Source organism: Budorcas taxicolor, chromosome 14 (genome assembly GCF_023091745.1).
Source record: "Budorcas taxicolor isolate Tak-1 chromosome 14, Takin1.1, whole genome shotgun sequence".
Lineage (NCBI taxonomy): Eukaryota > Metazoa > Chordata > Mammalia > Artiodactyla > Bovidae > Budorcas > Budorcas taxicolor.
In genome coordinates, this window is record NC_068923.1 from 73910451 (window position 1) to 73935882 (window position 25432).

A 25432-nucleotide genomic window follows, 5' to 3' on the forward strand; every position below is an offset into this window, starting at 1 on the left:
AAGCAGCTATAATAGCTTTACTATAAAGTGTAGGTATTAGTATCAATAACATGCTAGAAAACTATACTCCGCAACCATTTAAACACACAATGAAAATGTGAGATGTCATCTTAAAATATATGTGATGAGGTAAAAAGTTCTTAAAAAGTTAGTTGAAGACTTGAAATAAACACATTTCAAAATCAATGTCTGAACTACAATCTCAGCTACTGCTTGTAATATTCAACCTCCTCCACTCCCAAACTTCAGACTAATCAGTTCTCCAATCCATAGTGATCATAGTCATTTTATATTGGGCTGAAGTGCACAATATTTTCTGAGCAGAGTCCTGTAGGCTACAGGTGATCATCCTCTACGACAAGCCCTTATAAGCCAGGCCTTGCCAGCTGAGGCCTTTTTACTCTTCCCCACCAGCTGACTGCCAAGAAGCCAGCAGGCATCTAGGTTAAGTCAGTGTGATTTATGCAGTAATGCCCACTAAGATTCTATTCAATCACCACTTATAAAACTGCTTCTTCAACAAAATATATTTTGAGTTCCAACTTGGCATGTAAAGAATATATATTCTTCCCCTCCTTCCCTTCACTGTCCCCAAATGTGAGTGGTGATTATTATGACAAGAAATGAAAAGCTACATAATCCTGAACACCAACAGAATGCAAACTTGACGTTTTTAACAACAACAACAACAACAAAAAACTAATTCAATCATTTCCCAACCATTCTGAATTAAGGTACAAAGAGCATACAGGCTCTCTGAGCCAGAAACAAGGTTCATATTTATAAATCATCCTTGCTTAAAGGTTTAATCAATCCACAGGCTATCTGTACACAATTTTATTCTTCACATGTATTTTATCTTTGAAAATCTAGAATTCATGACATACTGATTTCTGAGTACATTAACACTGAAACGAAGGCAGTGCTTCAAGTTTTAAAAGGCATGATGTTTGCTGTTGTTTGGCTGCTGAGTCACATCCAACTCTTGGCGACCACCATGGACTAAAGCACACCAGGCTCCTTAATACTCCACTATCTCCTGGAGTTTGTTCAAATTCATGTCCATTGAATCGGTGATGCTATCTAATCATCTCATCCTTTGAAACCCCTTCTCTACTTGCCTTCAATCTCTTCCAGCATCATGGTCTTTTCCAATGAGTCGGCTCCTCACATCAGCTGGTCAGCGTATTGGAGCTTTGGCTTTAGCAACAGTCCTTCCAATGAATATTCAGGGTTGATTTCCTTTAGGATTGACTAGTTTGATTTCCTTGCAGTCCAAGGGACTCTCAAGAGTCTTCTCCAGCACCATCTTTCCAAAGCATCAGTTCTTTGGCACTCAGTCTTCTTTATGATCCAACTCTCACATCCATACATGACTACTAGGAAAATCACAGCTTTGACCTTTGTTGGCAGAGTGACGTTCTCTGCTTTTTAATACTCTGTCTAGGTTTGACATAGTTTTACTTCCAAGGAGCAAGTGTCTTTTAATTTCATGGCTGCAGTCACCATCCACAGTGATTTGGAAGCCCAAGAAAATAAAATCTGTTAGTGCTTCCATTTTTTCCCCTTCTATTTGCCATGAAGTGATGGGACTACCTGCCATGATCTTAGTTTCTTTAAAGTTGAGTTTCAAGTCAGCTTTTTCACTTTCCTCTTTCACTTTCATCAGGAGGCTCTTTAGTTGCTCTTCACTTTGACATTAGTGAAGTATCATCTGCATATCCGAGGTCATTTAGAGTCTCATAAATTAGTGGTGTCTGGGAGGGATTGGGGGCAGGAGGAGAAGGGGACGACAGAGGATGAGATGGCTGGATGGCATCACCGACTCGATGGACATGAGTTTGGGTAAACTCCGGGAGCTGGTGATGGACAGAGAGGCCTGGCATACTGCGATTCATGCAGTCGCAAAGAGTCAGACACAACTGAGCAACTGAACTGAACTGAACTGAATCTTGATTATGCATTAGAATCATCTGAGTAATATTATAAAAATAAATATTCTGGGGATTACTCAGATACTCTGATTCGGTCAGTCCAGTGTGCATAGAAATGCATAATTTTATTTTAAAGCTTCCCCAGATAATTCTGATAAAGCCAATAAAAGGAGAAGCATTAGGGAACTCCTGAGTCTGGCCCTTATCTTGGTAGAGAGATTCTGGGCAAATTACTATTTGAAGCTCTCTTTTCTATATTTGAAAACATATATAGATATAGATATACACAGATAATTGAGCTCATGAGGAAAAAAGATTGAGTCTTACCCAGCTGTATAATCTTGATCACAGAACCTGGTCATTAGTAGCTTCTAAGTAAGTATTGTTGATATTTAGGTATCCTTAAATACAAGTAAATTCAGTCTACTCTTTCTATTAAGGAATACCTGCATACTGTTTGGGAATTTTAAATTCTGGAGTATGTTTTAAATGCAGAGCAAAAAATTCTCAATTAAAGAAAAACTGCTTCTCTAATGCTCTCACCTACCAATGCTTATCAACTGGCACATGCATATATTAATAAAGGCATAATGGCTGTGCTAGTATAGATTACAATAGCTATAATATTTAGGAACTCTAAGAATGGACATACGTCTTTCATTTTTAGTGAAAACCACTGGAAAATGATTCAATACATATAATTATCTTTAGAGACAGTTTTTCAAGACCATATTCTTTCTCTATCTTTTAAGATGTACACATGGTATGCAGTTTGAAAAAACAGACTTGGTATTAACACCATTTTTAATATAATACAGAATACACTTAAATGAATGTTCACCTTTATTAATAACTCTAAATTGCCTCTATAAAGGAAGAATTTGTTACCATAAAAATATATAAAACATCAAACTGAATCCATATAAAATGAATTTTGGTAGTAATATTTAATGCAGAGATAAAATAACAGGTTTATGTATAAATCAGAAAATAACTTAGCTTTCTAAAATTACCTTTCACTCCTAACATCTCCCAGTTCTTAGAAAAGTCTCAGGCCAAGTGAGGCCATTCTTTCACCCACACAGTTGGCTATCCATTAGGCTTGATGAGGCAATTATTTATTTATTCTGTTTCTTAATTGTGTAAGAAGACCTTAATCATGTTTGAGTTAAAATAAGGATGGAAACATTAAAACTCTTTCCCTCACAGCTGCTATGATCCTAATGGTATTTAGTTGCCAAGTCGTGTTCACAGCTACTATAGAGCACAATAATTTAAGAAAAATAAATACATACAAAGAAAAATAAGAAATTGAGAGATTATAATGTTTTCCATAGAAGTGAAGAAAATTATTTCTCTTAGCTTCCTTCTTCTATTAATTTTAAAACAGTATTAGGGAAGATTAACAATGTCATTTAATAATACAGGAAGAACAACAATCATACAGAATGACTACATAAAAGGGGAGGAAAAGGAAAAAAGGTTTCATCCATTCATCATTCATTCACTCTGTGGGCACTGACTAAGCACCCAGGATGAATTTACAGCCAGTTGATGAAAATATGGAATAAAATCATTATCTATTTTGATTAGTCAGTTATATATTCTGACTCATTCATGTCAAAAGGCCTGCTAATTGTAAAATAATCTGACTATCAACTGTGTAAGATTTCCTCTTAGTAATTATATTAAATGCTTATGATAAGAAATTAACAAAATGTAATCTTTGCCCTCAGGAAACCAACAAGCAAGAGATATAGATAAATGAATAAATTATAGTAAAATCTGATAAGGACAGTAATAATAACATTCAGAAGATACTGAACAAGAACTTTTAAAAAACCCTATTGTTGTTGTTCAGTCACTAAGTTGTGTCCAACTTTTTGTGACCCCATGAACTGCAGCACACCAGGCTTCCCTGTCCTTCACTCTCTCCCTGAGTTTGCTCGAACTTATGCCCAGTGAGTCAGTGAGGCCATCCAGTGATCTCATCCTCTATCACCCCCTTCTCCTCTTGCCCTCAATCTTTCCCAGCATCTGGATCTTTCCCAATGAATGAAGAAACATCTAGGCTGGATTTGGAAGAAACTAGGTGAATTTCTTAAACAGAGAAGGGGACACTAGACAGAGAAAACAATGTGTAAAATAGATACATTAAAGAGTATCTCTTTAAAAAGAGAGAGGTCTCAAATTATTAAAATCATAAATGAAAGTAAGGACATTACTACTGAATCTACAGAAATAAAAATGATTGAGAGGGTAATACGAACAATTGTATGCCAACAAATTGGACAACACAGATAAAACAGTCAAATCCCTAAAAATATATCTAACAAAATGAAGGATCGAGAAAAAACAGACAATCTTAATAGACCTATAATGAGTAAGGAGATTGAATCAGTAATCAAAAATATCACAACAAATAAAAGGCCTGGAGCAGACGGCTTCAATACTGAACTCCATCAAACACTTTCTTACGAACATTGATGAAAAAAATCCTCTGCAAATATTATTCTAGCAAACTGAGTTCCACAGCATTTTAAAAGTATTGTTCACTATAATTAAGCAGAGTTCATTCCTGGAATATAAGAATGATTCAACATGTGAAAAACAATCAATGCAATACACACATTAACAGAATGAGGGGAAAAAAACATATGATTATCCAAACTGATGCAGAAAAAAACATTTGACAAAATGATGAGATCCTGTCATGATTAAAAAAAAAAAGTGAACAAGGAATTGAAAGAAATTACCTCAACATAATAAAAGTCATATGTGAAAAAATCACAGTGAACATTATATTCAATGGTGAAAGACTGAAAGCTTTTCTCCTAAGATCAGGAACAAGGCAATAATGTTCACTCTCATCACTTCTATTCAACATAGTACTGAAAGTTCTATCCAGAGCAATTAAGCAAGAAAGAGAAATAAAAGGCAATCAAATTGGAAAGGAAAAAGTAATACTATCTCTGTTCATAGGTGATGTGATCTTTTATGTGGAAAATGCTAAAGATTTCACACACACACACACAAAAAAAAACTCTTAGAACTAATAAATGATTTTAGCAAAGTAGCAGGATACAAAGTCAACACACAAAAATCAGTTCCATTCCCATGCATTAACAATGAATGGTTGAAAAAAATTACAAAAATAATCCCAATATAATGATTTTATCCAAAAATATTTTTATTATTAAGAAGTAACCAATGGTGTGAATGTCTTACACAATGAAAACTACAGAATATTGTTGACAGAAATTAAATAAGACATAAATAAATGGAACACATCCCATGTTTATGGATTAGAAGACTTAATATTATTAAGACATCAAACTTCCCTGAGGAAGAAAGAACATATCCTGACTCGTTCTTTAAGGCCACCAATACCACAATACAGGGCTTCCCCGGTGCCTCAGTGGTAAAGAATCCACCTGTGATGCAGAAGACACAGGAAACCCAGGTTTGATCCTTGGGTTGGAAAGTTCCTCGGAGGAAGGCATGGCAACCCACTCCAGTATTCTTGCCTGGAGACTCCCATGGACAGAGGAGCCTGGCGAGCTACAGTCCGTAGGATCACCAAGAGTCAGACATGACTGAAGCAACTGAGCACTCACGCACCATATGCCAAAGTCAGACAAAGAAAAGAAAAATACAGACAAATATCCCAGTGCTCCCCAAAGAGGCCTACAGAGTCATGCAATTTCTAACAAAATCCTGATAACAGTTTTTGCAGAAACTCAAGAGCCCTTCTTAAAATTCTTATAGAATCTCAAGGGTCCCTGAATAGCCAGAACAATCTTGAAAAAGAACTAAACTGGTGGACTCATACTTTCTGATTAGAAACATTACTACAAAGCATATTAGTCTAATAGTGCAATACTGGCAATAAAGACAGACATAGACCAATGAATAGAATAGAGAGCCCAGAAATAAACTCTTACATATATAGTCTAATGGTTTTTGACAAGAGTGCCAAGACCCTGCCACAAGAATAGTAGATTCTTTTCAACAAACAGTGCTAAGAAAATTGGACATCCATATGCAAAAGAATGATGTTGGACCCTTAGTTAATACCACACGCAAAAATTAAATAAAATCAACCAAAAACCTGAATGTAAGATCTAAACTTGTAAACTTCTTAGACTACAACATAGGGCAAACCTGCACAACATTGGATCTGACAATGATTTTTGGATATGACATCAAAAAACAAGCTATGAAAGAAAAAAAAAAAACAAATAGGACTTCATTAAAATTTAAGATTTTGTCCATCAAAAAACAGAGTAAAAAGGGAATCCCAGAACTGGAGAAAACATTTGCAAATCATTTATCTGATAAGTGATTAATATACAGACTCTACAGAGGTCTCCTGAAACTCAACAACAACAAAAAACCAATTCAAAGTAGAGAAAGGACTTGAATAGACATTTCTCCAAAGAAGATATACAAATGTCCAACAAGCACAGAAAAACATGCTCAACCTCATTAATCATTGCTGCTGCTGCTGCTGCTGCTAAGTCGCTTCAAATGCAAATCAAAACTCTTGTATGCTACCACTCAAACCCATTAGAAACAGAAAATGGCAACAGTTGATTCAGATGCAGAGAAACTGGAACATTTGGGCACCGCTGGTTGAGATATAAAATGGTACAGACCATATGAAAAACAGTATGCCAGTTCCTACAAAAATTACAGATAGAATTATCAGATGATCAGCAATTCCACTTCTGGGGCTATGCCCCTAAGAATGGAAAGCAAGGCCTGAGGAGATAATTGTACACCCAGGTTCATAGAAGCTTTACTCACAATAGCTAAAATGTGATACAACTCAAGGGTCCATTAACAAATGAGTGGATAAGCAAAATGTGGTGTATACAAGGGAATATTATATAGCCCTAAAAAGGAAGAAAATTCTGACATATGCAATAACACAGTGAACTTTGATGACATTATGCTAAATGAAATAAGCCAATCACAAAAAGACAAATACCACAAGATTCCACTTACATGACGTACTTAGAGCGCTCAGAATCAGAGACAGAAAGCAGAATTGTGATTTCCAAGGGTTGTAGGGTGAGAGGAGTTATTGTTCAATACATACAGAATTACTGTTTTAAAAAGTAAAAAGAGTTAAATGATGTCTATGATTGTACAACATTATGAGTGTATTTATTACCACTAAACTGTACATTTTGAAATGGTTAAGATGGTAAATTTTGTTTGTGTGTTTTACCACAGTTAAAAAAAAAAATGTTTTGTAAAAGAGAGGGACAGAACCAGGAAAAAAATCCTATTTATGAAAGGTCTTATTCACCATTGCAGATAAATCCCAGTAGCAATTACTAGCTTTCTCTTGACCCTGTGCTCTCCTCAAACTAAGTATATTTAATCAAATCAATAGTCCTTAGGTTTTCATAGGACTGGCTCTTGTATGAGTTACTTTCGGTGCATTCCTAGTGAAATTATCTAACTTTTAGCTGGCCATTTCCCTGCCTTTCCAACATCACAATAAATTCTAATTCTACACTATTAGATTAACACTAGCCTCACTTGGTGCCATCTTCAATTAAAGAAGCATACCCTCAACTCCAAGAAGCAAAATGTGCTGGCATTTTTAAAAGGCACACACACAAACAACTCAGCAAATTCTTTTATGGTAAATAACTAAAAATAACCCAATGCACATGCCCAGACACAAGTCCCTGAGGAATCACTACCTATTCACTCAAAGCCCAGTTCAGTTACTCTGTGGCTGCCTAGAGTGAACGCAGAGCTATTCTTAGAGATCCAATTGGTCAGCTCCCAGGTTGATTACACTCTGGTGGGCTAGACGGCTCCAGATCAGAACAAACCTTTCTCATCGATGACTATTGTAATCCAGTGTCTCCATGCAATATAAGAAGAGCAGCCTTTAAAATCTGAACAGACCCTAAGATGCATGACAACGGAACTTAGAGACCTAACCTATGAGCAGGCTTAAGGAAAGGAAAGCACTGTGTCTCGTTGCAGGAGACTACCAGTCCCCAAGACACAGACTTTAAAGATCCCTTGGAACGATGCTGAGGAGTGAGATAAACACAATGAAGAGCTCATAGTCACAACATCTAATTGAACTGTTCACTTTTATTGTCTCACTTCTCTTAATAGCAAATGACTGAACCAAAAATTGAAAAACTGATGTTAACAGAAGAGTCGTCACTGGGCCTGATGCAGCCAGCAGTCTCCTCTGCGCTCACTCGATATGCCTGATCCACTTTTTAAAATGGGAAATAATACTGCAGCTTAAATCGAAGTAATTGAAATTTAAAAATCTGTCCACTTCAACTAGCTTTATGATGCTGACATTTCTTTAAAATAATAGAATAATTATCTCACTTTATGTCTTTTTTATTATTTCATCTGCTCATTTTGGGTTGAGGGAAGAGAAAATTTAGTGGTATCAGAAAATATCTATTTCATTCAATCACTTGATTATTCATAGAGTCACAAAGTTATTGAATACTTCCTACTATGTGCCACATCCTATTCTGCTTACTAGAGAAAAAGTGATAAAGAAGTCAGAAAAGTTCTTTTCTTATGGGGCTTACAGTCTACTGGGGGTGAAAAACAATAAACAACTGAACAAACATATAAACAAGGTAACTATACACCTCTACTTTGGAGAATTGATTAGTGATATGATAGAAAGTGGTCTTGAATGGGAGTAAAACCCTCCAAAGGGTAGGTCAGAGAAGGCCTCTCTGAAGTGACAACAGTGAACTGATACCAAAGATAAGGTGAGCCTTTCATGTGAAAAGCTGATGAAATGCATCCCAGGTAGAAGAAACAGCATATGTAAACGTCTACAGATGGGAAAAAGCTTTGTGATTTCAGGGACAGAAATGCCTGGGATAAAAAGCAATGAGGGAAGAAATAGCATGATAAGATATTAAAGAGACAGTCAGAAGCCAGATCATGAATTACCCTCCCTGTGTGCCCCAGAAAGAAACTGTGAGAAAGCACTTAAGGGAGTTAAGCAAAAGAATGACATAATCTGGTCACATTTTTTTGAAAAAGATCACCCTAGCACTTATATCGGAGAAGGCGATGGCACCCCACTCCAGTACTCTTGCCTGGCAAATCCCATGGACAGAGGAGCCTGGTGGGCTGCAGTCCATGGGGTCACAAAGAGTCAGACAAGACTGAGCGACTTCCCTTTCACTTTTCACTTTCATGCACTGGAGAAGGAAATGGCAACCCACTCCAGTGTTCTCGCCTGAAGAATCCCAGGGACGGCGGAGCCTGGTGGGCTGCCATCTATGGGGTCACACAGACTCGGACACGACTGAAGTGACTTAGCAGTAGCAGCAGCAGCAATATATGGAGACTGGGTTGGAGAAAGGAAGCAGAAAGAGACAGCTGTCAAGTAGAGCTGGATATATGACTCAAGAGTCCAGGTCAGGACTAGACTATATACATTCAGAAAACATTAATCGCTATGGACTGAATATCTGTGTTTTCTCAGAATTTGTGAGTTGAAATCCTCACCCCCAAGGTGATGGCATTAAGACATGAGGCCTTTGGAAGGTGACCAAGTCTTAACAGCAGAGCCCTCGGGAATGGGATTTGTGCCCTTAAAAGAGGTCCCAGAAGGATTGGTCATTTCTCCCATCACGTGGTATACAGAGAAAAGACAGTATCTAACAACCAGAAAGAGGGCCCTCACCAGACACAGAACCTGCTAGCGCCTTGATTGTGGACTTTCCAGCCTCCAGAACTGTGAGAAACAAACTCCTGTTGTTTATAAGCAGCCTAATCTACAATATTTTGTCATAGCAGCCAGGCTAGACTAAGATATTAGAATACAGATGATATTTAAAACCACTGGAGTGTGCCATAGTCTACTCTCTTATCATTAGAATTTGGTTTACATGCAGCTAATCCTAGAGGTAAAATGGAGGAGTAATCTAAGGAAAACAAACCTGGTAATTCATTATACACTCCTGTTCACAAAGGCTTATAAGATTCTGTTCTAGCTAAATATCACAAAGTATAACACAAAGAAAAAGAAAAAAACCTTCATAGAAGAGAAGTCATTTTTAGAGATAAAACTCAATTTTAGGCCATTGTATTATGCTTCAAAGAATCTGCTAAGCTCTCCCAAAAGTATACCAAAATGTTGTTTCCATATAAAAACCAATTCTCAAATCAAAATCAATCAAGAACTAAAACTGAGCCAAACCTTGAGCAACACTAAAGAAAAATAGGTTTCTCAAACTTATTCCAGTCAATCCATAACTGCTCATCCTAAGTCAAAATGAATCCAAAAGTGAAAAGTTAAAGTGAAAGTCACTCAGTCTTGTCCAACTCTTCACGATCCCATAGACTATACAGTCTATGGAATTCTCCAGGTCAGAATACTGGAGTGGGTAGCCACTACCTTCTCCAGGGGATCTTGCCAACCCAGGGATCGAACCCAGATCTGCATTGCAGGTGGATACATTACCAGCTGAGCCACCAGGGAAGCCCCAATTAATGAAAGGTAAAGGCTAAAAGAAACCAAAGCCACATTCTCTTCAATACCAGAATAGACTTTGGTGTTTCTGTGCATTGCTAAAGAACTTGAATATATCGCTTTTCTCAATGAATCAACTCACAACAAGGATAATTTGAAAGCTAGATCTGTTCTGGCCAGATCTTTTAACGCCAGTGACAAAATGGAATAAGCTATTTGGTTCTCGCCTGTCTCTTCTTTTATTTTTTTAATTTATTTTTTTAATAGGAGGAAAACTGCTTTACAATGTTGTGTTGGTTTCTGCCATACAACAACATGAGTCAGCCATAATTACACATATATTGCCTCCCTCAGAGCCTCCCTCCCCTCCTCATATCTTACCCCTCTAGTTTATCACAGAACACCAGACAGGGCTCCCTGACTTCTATAGCAACTTCTCAGCAGCTATCTATTTTACACATGATATATATGGAATCTAGAAACACGTTCTCTTCTTTTAAATGCAGTTTTATGAGTAACAAGTCTTTGATGTAAAAAAAACAAAAACAAAAAAAAAAACTATATTATCCATTGTTTACAGAACTCCATCTTGACTACAACAAAATAGATATTAAGACACTAAAAATATTCTAATCACCACAAGGAACTCAAGTCAAAATTCATACTTAAAATAAGCACAATGGACATAAAAATATGAAAATGATTCAGAAAAAAATCTGAAAATAATATACAACAAAAACACCAATTATTTTAACCAGAAAGGTAAGCTTGGGCTTCCCTGGTGGCTCAGTGGGTAAAGCAACTGCCTGCCACGTGGGAGACCCAGGTTCAATCCCCTGGTTGGGAAGTTCTCCTGGAGAAGGAAATGACAACCCACTCCAGTACTCTTGCCTGGAAAATTCCATGGACGGAGGAACCTGGTAAGCTACAGTCCATGGGGTTGCAAAGAGTTACAAAGGGTCAACAGGTAAGCTTGGGCTGCTCAGGCGGTACTAGTGGTAAAAAAACACCTGCCAATGCAGGAGACATGAAAGACCCAGGTTCAGTTCCTGAGTCAGGAAGATCCCCTGGAGGAGGACGTGGAAATCCACTGCAGTACTCTTGCCTAGAGAATTCCATGGACAGACGAGCCTGGCGGGCTACAGTCCACAGAGTCTCAAAGAGTCAGACACAAGTGAAGCAATTTAGCACACAAAGGTAGGCTCACAAAGGAAAAGCCAATATGCCAAAACAGACAATGGGTTTACAAACCAGAGTGGTATGCTTAAAACTGACATTCTGTAGTTTAAAATGTTAAGGCCTATCCATGAAAAACACAAGGATTAAAAAAAAGATGAATAAAAACCTGGGCATATATAGGCCAAAGAATTGAATTTATGATGATGTACAATCCAAGATACTGAAAACTGTATCTTCACTGAAAAAGTAAACTACAAATATTTCATCTACTGACAAGGGAAAACACAAGGAAGTATGAAGTCTCTGCTTATACAATGGACAAACAAAAAAAGTCTCCCCTAAGAATTCAAAAAAATTGTCTGCACCTCACATAGGTTTGTAATCTGCAGCATGATCCAGGAACCCATAAACCAAGAAATTATCACACAAACTGATGCCAGGACAGAAACTTTACCCAAAAAAATTCCAATTTTACAAATTGGAAGAAAAACAAATTAACTGCTTGAGAGATACACCACCAACAATGGCTGTAAAAGATATCCATAGATTGAGGTCCTCTGAAATCACATGCTTCTCCAGTAAATATGGAACATTCATCAAAAAAGACACACATTGTCTCAGTAAGTCCTAAAGGGTCAAAAATTCACAGAGATGTTCTCTCACTACAGTGGCACTAAATTAGAACTCAATTAGGTGTCTAAAAATTACTCAAATACTTAAAAATAAAGCAACATGTTTTAAAATAACCCCAGCAATATGTGAACTGTGAACTTCCAGATGTTCAAGCTGGTTTTAGAAAAGGCAGAGGAACCAGAGATCAAATTGCCAACATCCGCTGGATCATGGAAAAAGCAAGGGAGTTCCAGAAAAACATCTATTTCTGCTTTATTGACCATGCCAAAGCTTTTGACTGTGTGGATCACAAGAAACTGTGGACAATTCTTCAAGAGATAAGAATACAAGACCACCTGACCTGCCTCTTGAGAAACCTGCATGCAAGTCAGGAAGCAACAGTTAGAACGGGACATGGAACAACAGACTGGTTCCAAATAGGAAAAGGAGTACGTCAAGGCTGTATATTGTCACCCTGCTTATTTAACTTCTATGCAGAGTACATCATGAGAAACGCTGGACTGGAAGAAACACAAGCTGGAATCAAGATTGCCAGGAGAAATATCAATCACCTCAGATATGCAGATGACATATGGCAGAAAGTGAAGAGGAGATAAAAAGCCTCTTGATGAAAGTGAAAGAGGAGAGTGAAAAAGCTAGCTTAAAGCTCAACATTCAGAAAATGAAGATCATGGCATCTGGTCCCATCACCTCATGGGAAATAGATGGGGAAACAGTGGCTGACTTTATTTTTCTGAGGATGGTGATTGCAGCCATGAAATTAAAAGACATTTTTTAAAATGTCTGTTCAGATAGTGATTGAACAGGGTCTAGAACAGTCTGCTTTCAACTACTCACAATTTCCATGCATATATTTTACATGTAACATATCCCCCACCCAAAGGAGAGAATTCCCAACTCTCACTTAGTTATAAAACCTAGCTCTGAACGTAGGATCTGTGAAGCCGAACAAATCTTTGTACACAGTCAAGTGTAGATTATTATAAACAACTGATATTGTAAGTCACTGTATACAATGAAAGCCAAGTTATCTGTTCTTAACACATCCAATACAAAATGATATAACTGCAACAGGAACTCTCATTCAAAAACAGGATGAATGAGAAATATACCCACGGCTGATTGTCCATAGCACACAGTAATCCCTACAAAAACAACACCTTAATTTCCTTGGTTCCTCTACCTGGTATCTAGGTTCTCCATTGACTATGACACTTATTATCATCATATGCCCTGGTTCTACCCTTTGGGAGGATGTTCCTTGTCCATCATCCTTCTTAACTATATATGAGGTTGGCAATGACACTTACCCTTCTGTGTTCTGTCCAGTTACATCCCCACTGACTACACACATCATACTGCTATTATTAGTGCAGGGAATTGCCTTAGAGGTTTAATAGCCATACAGTGCTTGCTATCCGACTTAGCCACTAGCCACATACAACTATTCAAATTTGATTAAAATTAAATAAAATTGAAAATTCAATTCCTCAGTCCCACTGGCCACAAATCAAGCGTTCAGTGGCTGCATGTGACTAGCACCTATAGTATTACAATAGAGACATAAAATATTTTCATCACTGGTGAAAGTTCTATTGAACACCGGTGCATAAAGAATATCACAGAAAGACTTGTCAAATTTTAACCGCAATGCTCCAAATTCACATAAAATTAGTGTTATCTGTTAGTCAATCCATGGCTTAAAATATTGACTGTTACATTATGAAATTGTGTCAGTACATGAAAATAATTTCTATAGCTGAACTACTACTATATGTCTCATTACTGGGATAGGTTTCAGAATTCATTGTGAAAACTACAGACAATAATCACACCATTATGTACCCTGTGTTAACTCTAGACACAAAAGTTGCAGCAGAGACTCTAAAAGGCTTTGAATCGTACTATGTGAGAGTCAAATAATACAGCTGACTGGTAGAAAGCTGGCAAGTTGTTTAGAGGACCTGCTCTGGGTTAAAGACTATATACCATCAGAGGGTTCATATCTAAACTCACATCAGTATTTGCCAATGTCTACATCATCTGCAGCCTCGTAACTGAAGACTGAAGAGAATGAAGAGGCTCCAAATGACAAGAAAGAGGAGACCTCAGCTAGGGAAATTCTCTTTGGGTTTTATGCCAATTTGAATTTGGAAAACTTGAAAAGACTTCAAGTTTTAGTCTGATTCATCATAAAGAATCAGAACAGAAAGATTTTATCTGTGTTTGCAGGAAGTCACCAGGCTCCAGAGCAGATACAAATTCAAATCAGACTTCTAAAAGACAGACATCAGCAGATTATTATAATGTATTATCAAATTTTATATTTCTAAGAATTTGTAAATTATACTTATATATAATATCCAACATGAGGGTAAAAAATAAGCATTTTACCAATCTCTAAAACATATTTTAAGAAAAATTAAAATATATTAAATACTTAACTATGATTATATACTTCGGAAAACCCATGTTCAATGTTATTGTGACTCATTATTACAAAAATTGAATCTTTATACTAACTTGGAAACTTATTTTAAAAATTCTGACCAGTACAATGATCAGTTTAGGGGACATAATAAGATTAAAGGAATTCTTATCACAATGAGAAATGTTATAAAAACACATTTCCTTTAAAAAATACTATATTCTAAAAAGGCAAGTTTCTTTAAGAATCAAGTAAAATAATCAAACTGTCATCTATAATATAATAAACTAAATGTCTTTCAGTAAATTCAGATAGCATGCTTAAAATATATCTTACTGTTTAGCAATTACCATGCACTACAACTGTAACAAAACACTTGAGTAAATAAATTAAATATAACTATAAAATTACATTAGCATTAATAATCAGAAAAAAATAATATTAGACAGAAAAAAGACTCTAACCACTTTGTCCTCCTGGTGTGAATATCCACGAAAGCAAGTTAGAAAGGACAGAAAAGACAAAACAAAAAATAAATAATTAATTCCATTCTTAAAACAAATAAACTTTTTAAGACAATGAAATTAAAATTCTGGAAAATTTTAAACTACATTTTGACCAAAATATAAAATTATAAGAGGAAAAACTTTTCCATATATTTCAAGCAAGAGCATGCTATATACTGGTATATGTTAAGACATATAAAGAGAATAATTTCTACAAAAGCAAGTAAATACCCAAACATCAGAAAAAGGAGAATGTTCTTCCCACAAATAAAATCTTAATTGAACACTCAATTAACTCAAAGAAAAAACTAAAAGAAGTTAAGGAAAAAAGCTTTTATGTAGAAATATAATAAAACACAGTATCACTGTTTAATTTCATCATATACTATCAAAAACTGACAAAATATAATTCTACATGAATTATTCATATTACTTCTAAAAGGTATTTGTCCCATTAACTTAAGCCTTCTAAACTTTGTAACTTAAAAGAAAAAATAAGTAGAAATAGTCAAAATATCTTTATTTAAAGATAAAATATTATTGATCACAATTGGTAATTTGGGGTCATAGTTTCCTAACACTATAAATGTAGAAAATAAAATAATACGTAAGATACCTGAGTTTTAAGGAAAGAATATAAAAAAGAATGACTATATGTATAACTGAACCCCTTAGCTGTACACTGAAACTAATACCACATTATAAATAAGCTAAACTCCAATAAAATAAAAATTTTAAAAGATGTGGTACACATATACAATGAAATACTACTCAGTCATAAAAAAAAGCAATCATTCCATTCGTAGCAACATGCATGGACCTAGAGATTACCATACTAAGTAAAGTAAGCCAGAAAGAGACAAATACCATATGATATCACTTATATGTAGAATCTAAAATATGATACAACAAACTTATCTACAATACAAAAAACAGACTCACAGACATAGAGAACAGATTTGTGGTTTCCAAGGGGTAGGGGAGATGAAGGAGGGATGGATTGGGAGTTTGGGATTAGCAGATGAAAACTTATACAGAATGGATAAACAACAAGGTCCTACTGTATAAGCACATGGGACTATATCCAATATCCTGTAATAAACCATAATAGAAATGAATATTAAATAAATAAAAAGATACATGATTTGGTCAAGAGAACATATTTAAATAGGGTAAAGTTTAAAATTGTTACATTTATCTTTAATTAAACATAAATAATGATAATAATACTTCATAAATGTAATAATAATTACCTGATACATTATAATAAGTTATAAATTTAAATTAAAAATTAAAATCATGTCTTTTTAGGCATCATTGTTTCTCTGAAACATTTCTAGTTGTATACCTCATGCGATTTTCTTAAGCTCTCTAGACCTTTACTTCCTTATCTGCAAAATAGGAAATTAATATTTACTTTATACAGTTTCTTGAGAATTAAACAATATGAAAAGCTCTCCATATAGAATGCCTGACACACAGTTCTATATCTGATATTCTAGCTGATTAAAACACAGGATATTGTGTAGAAGGGATAAGCTGGATCTGCTATATTATCTTGACTGATTCATTTATTACAAATGTTAAAACTACATACAGGTCATATAAAAGCTATTGTAAAAAAGAAAAGCAATTGTATGCAGTCAAGGAAAACTACTGGTGAGCATTTAGTTTAACAAAAATCATTTATGGAGCACTCACATATATGTAACAGGTACTATACTAGATTTATGAAACATAAAAAGTGAGTAAGACAGTTCTTGCCATCAAAGGCCTAAATGTATTGAGAGGGAACTGAAGAAATCACTGCAGAACAGAAAGATGCCTGAAAGCAAGCGAAGAATAAGACACTATGGAAACACAAATGACTGACGAGATAACAGAACTTGGAAAAAAAAAATTGAAAGCTTCTGAGATATAAATAGGCCTCTAAAGTAATAAAGAGAATGCTGGCAAGACCAGTGAGGGAGAACATTTTATGCAAAGAACATGGAATATGTAAAAAGCACAAAAGCACAAACGTGCCTGGCATATTTGGATACAAGTTAGCTGGGAATAACCCCTGGGTTGGGAAGACCCCTGAAGGAGGGCATGGCAACCCACTCCAGTATTCTTACCTGGAGAATCCTCATGGACAGAGAAGCCTGCGGGAGACTACAGCCCATGGGGTCACAAAGAGTCAGACATGCCCGGGCGACTAAGAACAGCACAGCTGGGAATGACTAAATTATAACTGACATGTATGAACTAAAGTCTTCACAGTTAACTATATTAATAATCTGGCAAAAGCTTAGAAGTATAATACTTTCATAAAATAACTCGCATTGCAGAAATTGTTTTAAAAAAGAAAAAAAACATGAAGTCTAATGAATTTGCTAATAGTTAATTCCTCTTAGGGCTTCCCAGGTGGCACTAGTAGTAAAGAACCCACCTGCCAATGCAAGAGACATAAGAGATGCAAGTTCAGTCTCTGGGTCAGGAAGACCCCCTGGAGGAGGGCATGGCAACCCCCTCCAGTATTCTTGCCTGGAGAATTCCATGGACAGAGGAGCCTTGGGGGCTACAGTCCACAGGGTCACAAAGAGTTGGACACGACTGAAGCAAACTGGCACATACTCGATCCCTCTTAACAGATAATACAGGTTCAATTTTAGCTATAACATATACATGGAAAATTTACCTATAATACACATATGAAATATTACTCTACCATTGTATCTCTACTATCTTCCAATAAGGATAAAAAGTCAACACAAAATCTATTATATAATTTATAAATAAGGCACAACATTGCTACTATTTTATAAAGTGTTTACTTTGCTAAAATGTGCAGACAGATTGGAAGAAGAAAAGTCTAGAAGCAGAAAGAACAGTTAGGAAGCTGTTGCAATACTTCAGGTAAGAAACATATGATAGTGGTATGAACCACAGTAGTAGCAAGAGAAGTAAACTGATTTAGGAGATACGGAGAAGTATGGCCCCTTAAGACCTGCTTGAGGAAGAGGAAGAAAGACAGAAGCACTCCCAGAGCTTGGTTTGAGCAACCAGAAGAATAAGAAGGCAATTCCTTGAAAGAAAAAAACACGTGAGCAGCAGATTTGGTGGAAAATAATGAATTCAAGTATAGATAAGGTGAATATGAGGTGACTATCAATTCATCTCAGCATAGATTTTCAGCAGGAAGCTACATAGATAGACTTGTAGCTCAAAAGAATAATCCGGCTAGTGAAATCACATCTGTAAATCATCAGCATATAACAGAATATGAAGCTATGAAAATGAATAAAATCTCCCAAGGAAATTGTTAAAGGAAAAAGGAAAAGTAAGGATAATGACCCTTAATCAAAATACCTCTTCTCTTTGAACTGGCAAGCCTCCAAGGAAAAGAAGTTCAAAACAAAAGGACTAGTAATCTCTTCTAATCAGATTTTAGTAACACAATTTAAAGTTTCACTGTATTTGTCCAAAGTGATTTTAATCAAACTAGAATTGAGTTGCTTGAAAAACAAAGGTAATGTATAAATATGAAATATTATAAAGGTCCTTAAGACATTAAAATCTCATGTGAAAAATAAAAACCAGCTGTGGAGTAGTAGTTTAATTTTAAACAAATGGAAAATTTGGATATTTTTAAAAGACTACAAATGAACCTTCAATTGAATCATTTGAATATTTACTTCAGTTTTACACTTAGTCTGTGTTTAAAGAAAAAAGACTAAATGGTCAATTCAAAGATTAAGGCAATGGCACCCCAATCCACTACTCTTGCCTGGAAAATCCCATGGACGAAGGACCCTGGTGGGCTGCAGTCCATAGGGTCGCTAAGGGTCAGCCACGACTGAGCGACTTCACTTTCACTTTTCACTTTCCTGCATTGGAGAAGGAAATGGCAACCCACTCCAGTGTTCTTGCCTGGATAATCCCAGGGACGGGGGAGACTGGTGGGCTGCCGTCTCTGGGGTCACACAGAGTCAGACACGACTGAAGTGACTTAGCAGCAAAGATTAAAGATTAGAATTACCTTATATAGTTTACATATATATTCATAATGACAGAATCAGTTTAGGTATGCAACAAGGAACACACTAACCCAATATAAAATATGATCATTTAATTGAATAAGAAAACATATGTGAAAGGTTCTTTCATGGGACCCTACATCCCTGTTAGGTAAGAAGCAATACTATAGAAACTACTGCAAAGCACTTTAAAAGCACTCAGTGTGTGTGCCAGGTACATGTCTAAGTGTTGCACAAATATTAACTCATTTTGTCCTCACAATAGCCTTGTAAGATGTGTCCTCTTATTCCATCTACTTACAGGTGAAGAAGCTGAGGCAGAGAGACTAAGCTTCTTATACTAGGTCACAGAACTAGTAAATAATAAAACTGGGATTTATGCTTAGTCTCACTTGGGCAAGAAGAGAAAACATAAACAATGCTACTGCTACCCAATAGAAAGTTGGAATGGTTACAGTAAGATCAGATAAAATAGAATATTTCAGAGCCAAGAATATTTCCAAGAATAAAGAAAGTAATTTAACAATTATAAAGGGGCCAATTGTTTTAATAGGATGTAATGATCCCAACTGTTTATGCAACTAAAAACAGAACTTTAAAATATATAGTCAAAGTTGATAAAACTGAGAGTGACATATTTGAATACCCATCTTTTAATAATTGGTAGAAAAAAACTGTGGAAAATAAACAAGGATTTAGTAGAGTTGAACAACTCTGTTAAACAATTTGACCTACTGAACATTTAAAACCACTGTCAAAAAATAACAGAATATACACTCTTTTCAAGAACAAACAGAACATTTGTCAAAATAAAGCACTGTCTGGGCCATAAAACAAGTATCAGTACATTTCAAAGGACTCAAAGCATGTGAAGTATATCTGGGACCACAACAGAATAAAATAAAAAATCATGAACAGAAAGATCTCTAGAAACTTCCACCCCAAATATTTAAAAAATAAATAACATACTTCTAAGTTATTCATAAGTTAAAAAAGAAAAGTAAAATTAGAAAATATTTCAACTGAGTGAAAATGAAAACACGACATATTAGAATTTGAGAGATGCTACTAAAGCAGTACTTAGGGGAAATTAACAGCACATGAGGCCTGTATTAGGAAAGAAGGAATATCTCAAAGCAATAACCTCAGCTTCCACCTTACGAAACCAGAAGAAAGAAGAGACAATTAAACCCACAGTGAGCAACAGAAAACAAATCATAAAGATCAAAGATGAAATCAACAATTTAAAAATCAATAAAATGAAAAACTGGTTCTTTGATAATATCAATAAAATAGGTAAGTATCTGTCAGACTGAAGAGGGAAAAAGAGAGAAGATACAAATTGCCAATATCAAGAATGAAAGAGGCAGCATCACTACAAATTATACAGACATTAAAAGAATGATAATGGAATACTATGATACTAAATTCTTTGAAAGATACAAATTACCAAAGCTCATTCAAGAAAAAAAAATAGATAACCTGAATAACCCTATATCTATTCAATTGAAACTGTACTTAAAAACTTTCCCCCCAAAATAGAACCGTATGCCCAGATGGCTTCACTGGTAAAATCTATAAAACATTAAAGGATAAATGATACCAACTCTACAGAAACTCTAGTAAAATACTGGAGAGAAAGAAATACTGCCCAATTCATTTTATCCAGCCAGCATTACTCTAATACCCAACTCAAAGACAGACATCACAAGAAAAGAAAGCTACAGATATTAACCCTCAGGAACAAAAAAGCAAACACTGTAAACAAAATTTTATCTAATCCAACTCATTAACATGTAAAAGATATAATCCATCATAAATAAAAAAGTTGGTTTAACACATCAAAATAAATCAAGGTAGTTCACCATATTAACAAAGAAAGCAAAAACATAATCAATCTCAATAGACAGAGAAAAAGTATTTGACAAAATTCAACATCTATTCTTAAGGTAAACAAACGAACAAAAACTTTTAGCAACATTTATGAAGAGCTGACAGCTAACATAATACTTAAAAGTGAATGCTTTCTCCACAAGATGAGAACAAAACAGGAATGTCTCGTCTCATCACTTCCACTCAAAATTATACTAAAGTTTCTAGCCAATACAACTAGTCAAGGAAAAGAAAAATAATCAGGTAAACAGGGAGAAAGATAAGGAAAAGTTATTAGTTAAGGGTAAAACAAAAGAATGAGAAAAGGGAAGCAATGAGAAAATGGAGACATTAAATCACAAGGGCTAACAAATTCCCATTATGTCTAAGTAATATATGTAAAGACATCAGCTTCATATTTTTAAGCTACCTAAGAACTGGGTGATAGATATCTCCTACTAAGAAGGAGATAAATGCAAATTATAAAGAACTAATTGAGACAGTTTAAAACACTGTTTTTGCTAATTTCAGCATAGCGTTCTTTGGGAAATATTAATATATTCCCTCAAGTGGATGGATAAACTACAAAAATCTAGAACAGGTGTGAAACACAGCCTTAACATTTCTTCTTTTAATTCCATATTCTACTATTTTTTTCACTAATGGTAAAACAAAAATAAAGGGTATTGTAGCCTCAAAAGCTATAAAATTATGAAACATAGAATCTCAAAGCCAGAAAGAGCCTCCTTCAGAAACAAAGGAAATACAGGCCAAAAGAAGAGCAGATCTACCAGGCTGATAAGCTATGTGAGGCGATCGGAAAAGCTGTGACCAAACTCAAACATGAGCCAGCTGTGCGACTTTAACAACGAACTCTAGTCTTTCTGGATCTGATTTCTCTACATCTATAAAATGAGGAATTAGGCCAACTGATCTCTAAATTCTCTTCATCTTTGAAAGGCTAAGATCCTATGAGTCTAAAAGATCTAAGCTAAAGAACAAAAACAATGAGATAAAGACCTTTTTAATTCAGAGGAAAGTTTTTTTAATTCTTTTATCTGAACTGAAGACACTAGGGAAGGTTTCTGTTCATGGATTAACCTGAATGTTAATTTCAGTTGTCTATTTTATTCACGATGAGCGTAAGTATGAGAGAATTAACGAAATCCAGCTCTAATCCTGTACCTTGTTTGAGCGTAATGACACGCGACCTCCACAACGAGCACAGAATTTGGTTTGGCAATATGAACAGTTATGGCCACATCCATCAGCAAACTTGGTTTTGTGGCAGATGCCACAGGTTGGAGCATCACCCTTCTGTTCTTGCTGCTGCTGTGATTCTTCACCCATCTTCTTCACCTGCTCCTTATACATTTCAAACTGCTGATGAAGTTTTCTGCAGAGAACACAGACAAGAAAAATTTGGTTTCCTGATGGTCCCCAAAAATAGTAAGAATTACCACAATCTGTGGACACAATTTTGTATCTGAAAAATCCATGTGAGAATAAAGAATAAAAATTTAACTTTCTGTTGATAATAACATCTTTTATGTCCCACAACATCGGAAAAGTGTAACTAGTTCTCACTTCTAATATACATGCTAATTTGACAAACAGTACAATCAACATACTTTTTTGAAAGGTAATTGTAAAATTTCTACCAACTATCTGCAATATGTTTCAATTATATACCATGAAATATTTATAATGTTATTTTTTTCAAGAGTTTAGCTTCATAAATAGACTGATTGATATGACTTGCACAGGGAAACCAAAACCTATCAACTTCAAACCACCGAGACAGAATCTCAACTGGAATGCAATTAAGAATCAAAACAGAGAGGAAAACATTGGATGAGTGGTCTCACTAACTATCTAAATCTATTCAACAGCCTGGACATTAGTTGGCTGCAAAGACACTTGAAATATTAGGAGTCTACCAAATAAGGCAGTACAAATAAAAGTAAGGCCTTTACTGATTCTAGTTAAAAATAAATAGTGATAAAACTTTTACTATTATCTTTATAAAAGATGGTTTTAAGTGATTAAAACTATAATTTTGATTTACAAATCAAAGTTCCTAGTCAGAACTAATGCTTAGGATTTACAAAGCTGCAAATAATGTCACTCTTATCCTAAAGAGGACAAAAGGCTAAATAATCTACAAGAGCATAACTTCTCTTGATCCCATCAGAGAGTTGAGGGTTATAAGACAAGCAAACAATCCGAACTCCAAGACAAACCTTCCAAAGAACAATGGGACACACTATTTCACCTTTGGCAGAGCACAGAAGAAAGAGGTGGCCACTAGACAGTTAAGAGGAAGTTCACTAAAATCTTATTTAACAACTGGTAAAAGTCAAGTGTGGGCTAACCGGACAATTTGGAATAGCTATGGGCCCAGGATCACGAGCACTCTTCCACATACCTGTACTGGTTATTCATGAGGAACAATGAGAGCAGGACATAAGAACAAAAAGAACCTTTTGGGGGTGCATATGTACAAATATAACAGAAGTGGCTGACCAGTGGCTGCTAGAGCACAGGAATTCCCCAGTTTCTCCTTAAAAAGCCAAAGCTGTAAGCCACAGGAAACTCTGTTATCCCCCGGACAAAGGCAAAGACCTAGGCAGCTAGGGAAAAGCTTGGGAGGGGAAAAGCCCTCTTTTCCTGAAGGAGGGACAGGAAATCATCTTCAGTCAAGAGCTTACCCACAGATCAAAGGCTTTTATCACAAAGAGGGAGGTAGAAACTCCTGCCCTAAACCATTCAGAGACACCAAGCCAACTTCCTTACTTGGAAAAAAGGGAATAAGAACTGTGAGCAGGCCTCATCCCTGAGGCCCTCCTAGACAGAGATGGAAGATGGAAAACACACAACAGAACACCCCAACCCTATCACAAGCCTAGTATCAAGAAATAAGCACCAGTATTCTACTGCCGGGGAATGGGCAAGAATGTGGAGAGAGGCCCTCTCCCTCTGTGACAGCTGAAGGGGTAGCAAAACATAAAAAAAAAAAAAACAAAACAGTACAGTACTCCTGCATTCACCCCAAGGAAAAAGCAACAGGAGCTCTCTGTTAGAGAAATCTGAAAACAGTAGTGCCCTGAAGATAACGACACAATCCAAACCTATCTGAACCCCTGACTTGACTAGTGATTTCACACCCCAGTGGCTCAGCGGTAAAACATTCGCCTGCAATGCAGGAGACGCAGGTTTGATCCCTGGGTCAGGAAGATCCTCTGAAGGAAATGGCAACCCACTCCAGTATTCTTGCCTGGAAAATCCCATAAACAGAGGAGACTGGCGGGTCACAGTCCATAGGATTGCAAAGAGTCGGACATGACTTAGCAACTAACAACAACAACAAAGGGAAAGAACATATGATTATGTCAAAATATGTTGAGAAAGCACCTAAATCAGCAAACTAGGAATAGACAGAAACTTCCTTAACTCAATAACAGTATCCACAAAAGGGTCTACAGCTAACATCATATTGTATTTGAAATACTGAGTGCTTTCCCCCTAAAATCAAGAACAAGTATCCACAAAAGGGTCTACAGCTAACATCATATTGTATTTGAAATACTGAGTGCTTTCCCCCTAAAATCAAGAACAAAGCAAGGTGGTATCTCTCACTACTCCTAATCAACACCAGACTAGAAATCCTAGCTAACACATTAAAGCAAGAAAAACAATAAAAATTAAACCATAGAGGTTGGGAAGGAATATTTTTAAACTGAGCAGATGGCATAATTGTCTATGTATAAAGTCCCAAAGAAACTATTAAAAAAACTCCTGTAATAGATGAGTCTAGCAAGGTCACACAGAGAAGGCAATGGCAACCCACTCTAGTACTCTTGCCTGGAAAATCCCATGGACGGAGGAGCCTGGTAGGCTGCAGTCCACGGGGTCGCTGAGCGACTTCACTTTCACTTTTCACTTTCATGCATAGAAGAAGGTAATGGCAACCCACTCCAGTGTTCTTGCCTGGAGAATCCCAGGGATGGGGGAGCCTGGTGGGCTGCCATCTATGGGGTTGCACAGAGTCGGACAGGACTGAAGCGACTTAGCAGCAGCAGCAGCAGCAACAAGGTCACAAGACACATGCTCGATATACAAAAAACAATTGCATTTTTGTATACTAGCAATAGACAGTTGGAAATCAAAAATTTTTAAAGTAGTATGCAAATGGCATCAAAAACAAAAGAAAGAAAAGTCTAAGGTATTAATCTACCAAAATATGAGCAGACTTTCTTTGCTAAGAACTATAAAATATTAATAGTAAGAATTAAAAGAGATCTAATTAATAGGAGAAATATTCTATATTCACCATGAGAAGCTTCAGTACTGTTAAGATATCA

General features: G+C 36.0%; 1 protein-coding gene across 1 annotated transcript in view; it reads right to left on the reverse strand.

Annotated features, from left to right (window-relative positions):
• RIMS2 (regulating synaptic membrane exocytosis 2) overlaps positions 1–25432 on the reverse strand; it is a 595573-nt gene that overhangs the window by 442387 nt on the left and 127754 nt on the right. Inside the window, exons 2-3 of the mRNA XM_052651514.1 lie at positions 22254–22464; positions 15136–15147 (exon numbers count right to left, since the gene is read on the reverse strand). Coding sequence (XP_052507474.1) covers positions 15136–15147; positions 22254–22464 — 223 coding nt within the window. The remainder of the gene's footprint in view (positions 1–15135; positions 15148–22253; positions 22465–25432) is intronic.